At 44.6% G+C, this 9,825-nt stretch overlaps 1 protein-coding gene across 8 annotated transcripts in view; it reads left to right on the forward strand.

Annotated features, from left to right (window-relative positions):
* LOC110528395 (ubiquitin carboxyl-terminal hydrolase 48) overlaps positions 1-7,096 on the forward strand; it is a 20,740-nt gene extending 13,644 nt beyond the window's left edge. For 4 of the 8 annotated variants that reach the window (XR_016497392.1, XR_016497393.1, XR_016497390.1 and 1 more), the window contains exons 18-27: positions 785-846; positions 946-1,056; positions 4,637-4,762; positions 4,881-4,987; positions 5,106-5,213; positions 5,386-5,568; positions 5,701-5,826; positions 6,004-6,052; positions 6,234-6,260; positions 6,382-7,096. Coding sequence is in view for 4 of the 8 variants with exons in the window: in XM_021610432.3 (XP_021466107.2) it covers positions 785-846; positions 946-1,056; positions 4,632-4,762; positions 4,881-4,987; positions 5,106-5,213; positions 5,386-5,568; positions 5,701-5,826; positions 6,004-6,052; positions 6,234-6,260; positions 6,382-6,404 (927 nt within the window). In the remaining 4 variants the exon portion in view is untranslated. Of the gene's footprint in view, positions 1-784; positions 847-945; positions 1,057-4,631; positions 4,763-4,880; positions 4,988-5,105; positions 5,214-5,385; positions 5,569-5,700; positions 5,827-6,003; positions 6,053-6,233; positions 6,261-6,381 lie in introns of all 8 variants that reach the window. The other 4 variants (XM_021610432.3, XM_021610433.3, XM_090241754.1 and 1 more) reach the window with 1 other exon arrangement.
* The last annotated feature ends 2,729 nt before the right edge of the window (positions 7,097-9,825 follow it).

Consider the following 9,825-nt stretch of genomic DNA (forward strand, 5'->3'; position numbering starts at 1 on the left):
TATTGCACAAGTTGACTGCAGGTATTTACTTAAAAAGTAGCTACAATTGGGGCCTCCCGAGTAGTGCAGGGTCTAAGGTACTGCATTGCAGTGCCACTAGAGATTCTGGGTTCGAGTCCATAATCTTGGGAGACCCATGGGGCGGGGAACAATTGGCCCAGCGTCGTCCGGGTTAGGGGAAGGTTTGGCCGGCAGGGATGTCCTTGTCCTATCGCGCACTAGCGACTCCTTTTGCGGGCCGGGCGCAGTGCGTGCTGACACGGTTGCCAGGTGTACAGTGTTTCCTCCAACACATTGGTGCGGCTGGCTTCCGGGCTAAAGTGGGCATTTTGTCAAGAAGCAGTGCGGTTGGCTTGCGTTTCGGAGGACGCACAGCTCTTGACCTTTGACCTTGAGCTGCAGTGATGAGACAAGGCTGTAACTACCAATTGGACACCACGAAATTGGGGAGAAAAAGGGTTAAAAAAAAAAGTAGCTACAATTATTAAAATGTATGGAAAAACTTAAAAAATCGTTACGTTATTGACCATCCTGTGGCTTTTTCCAAATACCCTGGTATACTGCCCAAGCCTACTAGACAAGTAATAAGTTAGTACACGTGCAATAACACAGGTTATTACATGAGTAATTACAGTAAGTACACTGGTAATAACACAGGTAATAATGGTTATTGCACAGGTAATAAGAGGTATTAACAGTTTGTACACTTGATATCTTATTGGCTGAACTGAATATATTTGTTGATGACATGTTGACATACTGATGAATCCAATCTTTGTTTTAGGAGACGGACATTCTCTACATAGTTCCTCTGTTTTTTGTGGACGAGTGGAGAAAGTTCATCAGGTAAGTCCAGTCCTAATCCTATAGTTTATTTTTTGAGTGCTTCACCATTCAAATCGCCAAATGAATGACTTCTCTCATCCCCTCCCTCTCTCTCTGTAGGAGGCCCACTAAGACCACCCCAGTGTCTACCGTGGGGAACAGTTTGCTCCTTTGTCCCCATGGAGGCTTCATGTTCACCCATGACTCCATGTTGATGGGAGACGCCCAACAGTGAGTGACTTCACTGACCTCTGTCTGACCCCTCTCGACCCATGTTGTTTTCATGTTTTATACTGCGCTGCTCTGGTCTTCATCATCCATCCCTCCTGGTCTCATGTTGTGTTTTATACTGCTCTGGTCTTCATCATCCATCCCTCCTGGTCTCATGTTGTGTTTTATACTGCTCTGGTCTTCATCGTCCATCCCTCCTGGTCTCATGTTGTGTTTTATACAGCACTGCTCTGGTCTTCATCATCCATCCCTCCTGGTCTCATGTTGTGTTTTAAACAGTACTGCTCTGGTCTTCATCATCCATCCCTCCTAGTCTCATGTTGTGTTTTATACAGCGCTGCTCTGGTCTTCATCATCCATCCCTCCTGGTCTCATGTTGTGTTTTATACTGCGCTGCTCTGGTCTTCATCATCCATCCCTCCTGGTCTCATGTTGTGTTTTATACTGCGCTGCTCTGGTCTTCATCATCCGTCCCTCCTGGTCTCATGTTGTGTTTTATACTGCTCTGGTCTTCATCATCCATCCCTCCTGGTCTCATGTTGTGTTTTATACTGCTCTGGTCTTCATCATCCATCCCTCCTGGTCTCATGTTGTGTTTTATACTGCTCTGGTCTTCATCATCCATCCTCCTGGTCTCATGTTGTGTTTTATACTGCTCTGGTCTTCATCATCCATCCCTCCTGGTCTCATGTTGTGTTTTATACTGCTCTGGTCTTCATCATCCATCCTCCTGGTCTCATGTTGTGTTTTATACTGCGCTGCTCTGGTCTTCATCATCCATCCCTCCTGGTCTCATGTTGTGTTTTATACTGCGCTGCTCTGGTCTTCATCATCCATCCCTCCTGGTCTCATGTTGTGTTTTATACTGCGCTGCTCTGGTCTTCATCATCCATCCCTCCTGGTCTCATGTTGTGTTTTATACTGCTCTGGTCTTCATCCTCCATCCTCCTGGTCTCATGTTGTGTTTTATACTGCTCTGGTCTTCATCATCCATCCCTCCTGGTCTCATGTTGTGTTTTATACTGCTCTGGTCTTCATCATCCATCCCTCCTGGTCTCATGTTGTGTTTTATACAGCACTGCTCTGGTCTTCATCATCCATCCCTCCTGGTCTCATGTTGTGTTTTATACTGCGCTGCTCTGGTCTTCATCATCCATCCCTCCTGGTCTCATGTTGTGTTTTATACAGCACTGCTCTGGTCTTCATCGTCCATCCCTCCTGGTCTCATGTTGTGTTTTATACTGCTCTGGTCTTCATCGTCCATCCCTCCTGGTCTCATGTTGTGTTTTATACAGCACTGCTCTGGTCTTCATCATCCATCCCTCCTGGTCTCATGTTGTGTTTTATACTGCGCTGCTCTGGTCTTCATCATCCATCCCTCCTGGTCTCATGTTGTGTTTTATACAGCGCTGCTCTGGTCTTCATCATCCATCCCTCCTGGTCTCATGTTGTGTTTTATACTGCTCTGGTCTTCATCATCCATCCCTCCTGGTCTCATGTTGTGTTTTATACTGCTCTGGTCTTCATCATCCATCCTCCTGGTCTCATGTTGTGTTTTATACTGCTCTGGTCTTCATCATCCATCCCTCCTGGTCTCATGTTGTGTTTTATACTGCTCTGGTCTTCATCATCCGTCCCTCCTGGTCTCATGTTGTGTTTTATACTGCTCTGGTCTTCATCATCCATCCTCCTGGTCTCATGTTGTGTTTTATACTGCGCTGCTCTGGTCTTCATCATCCATCCCTCCTGGTCTCATGTTGTGTTTTATACTGCGCTGCTCTGGTCTTCATCATCCATCCCTCCTGGTCTCATGTTGTGTTTTATACTGCGCTGCTCTGGTCTTCATCATCCATCCCTCCTGGTCTCATGTTGTGTTTTATACTGCTCTGGTCTTCATCCTCCATCCTCCTGGTCTCATGTTGTGTTTTATACTGCTCTGGTCTTCATCATCCATCCCTCCTGGTCTCATGTTGTGTTTTATACTGCTCTGGTCTTCATCATCCATCCCTCCTGGTCTCATGTTGTGTTTTATACAGCACTGCTCTGGTCTTCATCATCCATCCCTCCTGGTCTCATGTTGTGTTTTATACTGCGCTGCTCTGGTCTTCATCATCCATCCCTCCTGGTCTCATGTTGTGTTTTATACAGCACTGCTCTGGTCTTCATCGTCCATCCCTCCTGGTCTCATGTTGTGTTTTATACTGCTCTGGTCTTCATCGTCCATCCCTCCTGGTCTCATGTTGTGTTTTATACAGCACTGCTCTGGTCTTCATCATCCATCCCTCCTGGTCTCATGTTGTGTTTTATACTGCGCTGCTCTGGTCTTCATCATCCATCCCTCCTGGTCTCATGTTGTGTTTTATACTGCGCTGCTCTGGTCTTCATCATCCGTCCCTCCTGGTCTCATGTTGTGTTTTATACTGCTCTGGTCTTCATCATCCATCCCTCCTGGTCTCATGTTGTGTTTTATACTGCTCTGGTCTTCATCATCCGTCCCTCCTGGTCTCATGTTGTGTTTTATACTGCTCTGGTCTTCATCATCCATCTCTCCTGGTCTCATGTTGTGTTTCATACTGCTCTGCTCTGGTCTTCATCATCCATCCCTCCTGGTCTTTATCATCCATCCCTCCTGGTCTCATGTTGTGTTTTATACAGCACTGCTCTGGTCTTCATCATCCATCCCTCCTGGTCTCATGTTGTGTTTTATACTGCTCTGGTCTTCATCATCCATCCCTCCTGGTCTCATGTTGTGTTTTATACTGCGCTGCTCTGGTCTTCATCATCCATCCTCCTGGTCTCATGTTGTGTTTTATACTGCTCTGGTCTTCATCATCCATCCCTCCTGGTCTCATGTTGTGTTTTATACTGCTCTGGTCTTCATCATCCATCCCTTCCTGTCTCATGTTGTGTTTTATACAGTACTGCTCTGGTCTTCATCATCCATCCCTCCTGGTCTCATGTTGTGTTTTATACTGCGCTGCTCTAGTCTTCATCATCCATCCCTCCTGGTCCCGTGTTGTGTTTTATACTGCGCTGCTCTGGTCTTCATCATCCATCCCTCCTGGTCTCATGCTGTGTTTTATACTGCGCTGCTCTGGTCTTCATCATCCATCCCTCCTGGTCTCATGTTGTGTTTTATACTGCTCTGGTCTTCATCATCCATCCCTCCTGGTCTACTGTTGTGTTTCATACTGCGCTGCTCTGGTCTTCATCATCCATCCCTCCTGGTCTACTGTTGTGTTTTATACTGCTCTGGTCTTCATCATCCATCCCTCCTGGTCTCATGTTGTGTTTTATACTGCTCTGGTCTTCATCATCCATCCCTTCCTGTCTCATGTTGTGTTTTATACAGTACTGCTCTGGTCTTCATCATCCATCCCTCCTGGTCTCATGTTGTGTTTTATACTGCGCTGCTCTGGTCTTCATCATCCATCCCTCCTGGTCTCATGTTGTGTTTTATACTGCTCTGGTCTTCATCATCCATCCCTCCTGGTCTCATGTTGTGTTTTATACTGCTCTGGTCTTCATCATCCATCCCTCCTGGTCTCATGTTGTGTGCTGTTCCCTCTGCACAGTATAGCTCTTCTCTGGCCCGGTGAATGGGAGGTGATCAGCAGACACTTCCTGGTTGATCAGCCAATCTCCATCTGCCAGATCAGTCAGGCCACACCCAACAGCTCCAGTGTGGAGTACACCACCCAGCCTGGTGAGATTCAAGTCCTTATGATTTCCCTCAACTGTGTGACTTAATGCTGTTATTCTGTTATGATTCTTTGAGAACTGTGCAGAGGAACTGTTTGACTGTGTTTGTGTTCTGTGTCCAGAGCTTTGTAGGGACTGCAGAGAAGGCTTCATCTTCCAGCAACAGAGGGACATGAGAGAGTACGCACAAGCCACAGTCTACGTCCGCAAGGTCATAGACGACAAGAGGGTGAGTGTCTTTCTCTCCCCTTCCCCTCTTTCTCTCTTTAGGAAATATGTCTGTCACAGAGTGTAATATGCAAATAGTATGAATCTCCAGAGAAGAATACAACTGCCTTCCTATTTAGCTAATGGAGGCAGCTCCTGAGGTGAATGTGAGTGGGTCGGAGGCAGAGGATGAGAGGGAGGAGCCTGTTACTAAGGTGGATGGAGAGCGAGACCCTGACTTTAGCCAGGTAGGACACAAACCCCTCACTTCAGTTTAACTTTTTATTGCTTATAAGTCTCTAAGAATTGAATGTTTGAGTAATGGTTTTGTGAACTAAGCCATTTACCAATAATGTAGAAATTAGAAGTGCTGAGAGGATGATGTTTCCCTTGCTTCCTGGTCACATGATGTCTGTCCAGATAGAGGACGGGGCGAAACGTCAGAGGCTGAGTGACAGCACCATCGGTGCTGCCGCAAGTCCGGCCCCCATAGCCAGTGGCGGCAAATCAGGTATCAGGAGGAGCACAAGGCACAGGAAGCTCCGGGGAGAGAAAGCACTCATCGTCTCAGCCAATCAGACGCTCAAGGAGCTCAAAATACAAGTGAGGGGTTCACCAGTGTTGCCATCGATGGAGGCTTGAATAACCATAATGCATCATCCTTGCTTTTGCTCAACACTGAATCTAAGGATTCCTGATCCCTAACTCTGGTGTGTGTTAATGGTTCTCCCTCAGATCATGCATGCCTTCTCTGTGGCCCCGTTTGATCAGAATCTGTCGATCGACGGCCGGTGTCTAACGGATGACTCTGCCACCCTCGGCAGCCTAGGAGTCATCCCAGAGAGCGTCATCTGTCTGAAGGTATGTACCGCATTTATATTAGATTTGATTATAAACTTGAATTTATAGTAAAATCAAATTGAATGGGGTAAAGACTAGTATCTAATATGAAAGTGAACATGTCATCATGTCATTACCGGAGACGAGCAGTGAATGGTTTGAAGTTGCTTATTCCTGAATATGCATTTTGTCTTTCAGGCTGATGAACCCATAGCAGATTATGCAGCATTGGATGACGTTTATCAGGGTATGTTTCTTTTCCTCTCGTTTTTCTTTTTTTTTTCTCTTCTTTCTTTTGTATACCCTGAATCTTTTGTATACCCTGAATCTTTTGTATACCCTGAATCTTTTGTATACCATGAATCTTCTGTACACTATGAACTGAAAGATTCCATTTGCTAACAACGGTTTCTGTGTTCTTTTTTCAGTCTGTATGCCTGAAGAAGGATTTAAAGGTATGTTCTGATTGCGATCATGTTTGCATTGATTAGTTTTTTAACCCTGATCTGCAGTATGTGCATCTGTTATCTTTGACATACAACAACTCAATAAAACATACTGTATGGATCCATTCAGGCACTGGGCTTCTCGGTCACTGAAGAAGACATGACAGTCTCTGCCCTCGAGGCGGACTGAAGCTGGACAACAAGAATCAAATGCTTGTAGTGTCCATAAATTGGAAAAAAGTGCTTTAATTTTGATTTCTCTTATGTCGTTTTCTAAAGATTTCGTTTTTGTATTTTAAGCTGTGACTGTTGCAAATCCTTTGGTTATTTCTCTGTTAAAATTTATCTGCTGGCTTTTTAATATTTAAAGATGTTTATGCATTCTCTGGGACTTTGTAGTCACACTCTCTTCGCCTGGGCTGTGAGTAGAAACAGGTCATGAGAATCGAGTGGCATCTTCCAATGTGGAACCCAAACTTCTCTTCTGTCTGCTTCCGTAGACTTCTGAGAGGATCGACCCAATTGAATTTTACAAGATACATTTTTTTTGTTCAAAGGAAAATTGTGGTCTCACTGCAAATGTTCTTCAAACATTTAAAGAATGCATGAGCAACTGTTAAATATTGAACATTGTAACTGTTTGGTGGTTTAACATTTAAGTACCTCAACAACAAAGTTAACGAAATACTCCCTTGCATTTAGAATAATAAAATATATGTATATTTCTTAAATGAATAAAAAACATTGCACATTTAGATTAGGTTTGTGCTGCAGTCAGAAACCGATGCAGGCCTTGATGTGAACTGTTATTTCATATGGGCAATAAAGTTGTTTTTTCTCCAACAGATTTTCTCACACACACATTGTTTTGGATCTATTTGTGCACTGTGTGAAGTAAAAAAAACAACCATGGGGAGGTTTCCCCAATACAGATTAAGCCTAATCCTGTGTCTGGGAAACCGTCACTCTGACCCGTTCTTTCATACCTCAATGCTTTGACCGCTACGTTATTGATAAAGTATCGACTCTCGTTCTCTAACACACATAGTAAACCAAGTCTGGATGTGTAGTGCATCTACAAGAGAGCATGGTTGGTGTTTTTAGATTCAACGTTTATTGGTCATGTACACAGATTTGCAGATGTTATCGCAGGGGCAGCGAAATGCTTGTGTTTCTAGCTCTGACAGGAGTCATATTTAGCAATAAAATAACCAAAAAGTATCAGAACAAGCCGTCAGAATCTGGAAAGTATGTGTGTATGAATAGAAAAGGTATGTACAGCAGTAGTTATAGGATGACCCATGACTAGAATACAGTGCCTTCAGGAAGTATTCACACTCCAGGACTTTTTCCACATTTTGCTGTTACAGACAGAATTTAAAATGGAATAAATTGAGATTTGTCACTAACCTACACAATACTACATAATGTCAAAGTTTTTATTTTTATGTTTATAAATAATCTCCGATTTGGTCCCGCTGTACATACCTACATGTAGGGGCGGCAGGGTAGCCTAGTGGTTAGAGCGTTGGACCGGAAGGTTGTAAGTTCAAACCCCCGAGCTGACAAGGTACAAATCTGTCGTTCTGCCCCTGAACAGGCAGTTAACCCACTGTTCCTAGGCTGTCATTGTAAATATGAATTTGTTCATAACTGACTTGCCTAGTTAAATAAAGGTAGAATAAAAATAAATAAAAAATAAAAATGTATGCTACGGTCACAAGACGCAGGCCTCCTTATTGTCCCTATAATTTATCCGCAAACGGCAGGGATTTTTCCTATAGAGCTCAATTTTTATGGAATGGTCTGCATATCTCTGTGAGAGACGCAGACTCGGTCTCGACCTTTAAGTCCTTGCTGAAGACTCATCTTCAGTAGGTCCTATGATTGAGTGTAGTTTGGCCAAGGGGTGCGAAGGTGAACAGCAAGGTACTGGAGCGACTAACTGCCCTTGCGCCCCCTTGGGTTCATGCGGTGGAGGAGAACTTTGTGGGCTATACTCAGCCTTGTCTCAGGGTAGTAAGTTGGTGGTCTGTTGATATCCCTCTAGGGGTGTGGGGGCTGTGCTTTGGAAAAGTGGGTGGGGTTATATACTGCCTAGTTGGCCCTGTCTGGGGGTATCGCCGGACGGGGTCACAGTGTCCCCTGACTCACCCATGTCTCAGTCTCCAGTATCTATGCTGCAGTTGTCTATGTGCTAGGGAGCTAGGGTCAGTCTGTTATATCTGGTGTAATTCTCATGTATTATCTGGTGTCTTCTGTGAATTTAAATATGCTCCCTCTAATTATCCTTCCCCTCCCGGAGGACCTGAGCCCCTGGCTCATGATTCAAGACTACCTGGCCTGATGACTCCAGGCTGTCCCCAGTCCACCTGGTCCTTCTGCTGCTCCAGTTTAAACTGTTCTGCCTGCGGCTAGGAAACCTTGACCTGTTCACTGGACGTGCTACCTTGGCCCGGACCTGCTGTCTCTACCTCTGAATGCTCGGCTATGAAAAGCCAACTGACATTTACTCCTGAGGTACTAACCTGTTGCACCCTCTACAACCACTGATTTATTATTTGACCCTGCTGGTCATCTATGAACATTTGAACATCTTGAAGAACAATCTGACCTTAATGGTGATATAATCTCCGCCTGGCACAGCCAGAAGAGGACTGGCCACTCCTCAGAGCCTGGTTCCTCTCTAGGTTTCTTCCTAGGTTCCTGACTATCTAGAGTTTTTTTCCTAACCACTGCTTCTCCATTGCTTGCATTTTGGGGATTTAGGCTGGTTTTCTGTATAGCACTTTTTGACATCCCTTTGAGCCAGTCAGTACAAAGATACAGGTGTCCTTCCTATTTTTCTACATACTATGCCATGGGGCCGAGGTAATTTTTTGCAGTTTCTCAACCAGCTTCACCTGGAATGTTTTTCCACCAGTGTTGAAGGAGTTCCCACATATGCTGAGCCTTGTTGGCTGCTTTTCATCCCGGAGTCGCCTCTTCACTGTTGACGTTGAGACTGGTGTTGTGCGGGTACTGTTTAATGAAGCTGCCAGTTTCTCAAACTAGACACACTAATGTACTTGTCCTCTTGCTCAGTTGTGCACCTGGGCCTGCAACTCTTTATATTCTGGTTAGAGCCCGTATGCACTGTTCTATGAAGGGAGTAGTACACAACATTGAACAAGATCTTCAATTTCTTGGCAATTACTCGCATGGAATAGCCTTCCATTCTCAGACCAAGAATAGACTGACGAGTTTCAGAAGAAAGGTCCTTGTTTCTGGCCATTTTGAGCCTGTAATCGAACCCACAAATGCTGATGCTCCAGATACAGGGGGCGGCAGGCAGCCTAGTGGTTAGAGTGTTGGACTAGTAACTGAAAGGTTGCAAGATTGAATCCTGACAAGGTAAAAATCTGCCTGAACAATGCAGTTAACCCAGTGTTCCTAGACCATCATTGAAAAAGTATTTGTTCTTAACTGACTTGCCTAGTTAAAAAATAAAGGTTAAAAAAATAAATAATCTACTTGTCTAAAGGAGGACAGTTTTATTGCTTCTTTAATCAGAAAAACAGTTTTCAGCTATGCT

The sequence above is a fragment of the Oncorhynchus mykiss genome, chromosome 7 (genome assembly GCF_057628025.1).
Source record: "Oncorhynchus mykiss isolate SJ-2025 chromosome 7, ASM5762802v1, whole genome shotgun sequence".
Taxonomy (NCBI): Eukaryota; Metazoa; Chordata; class Actinopteri; order Salmoniformes; family Salmonidae; genus Oncorhynchus; species Oncorhynchus mykiss.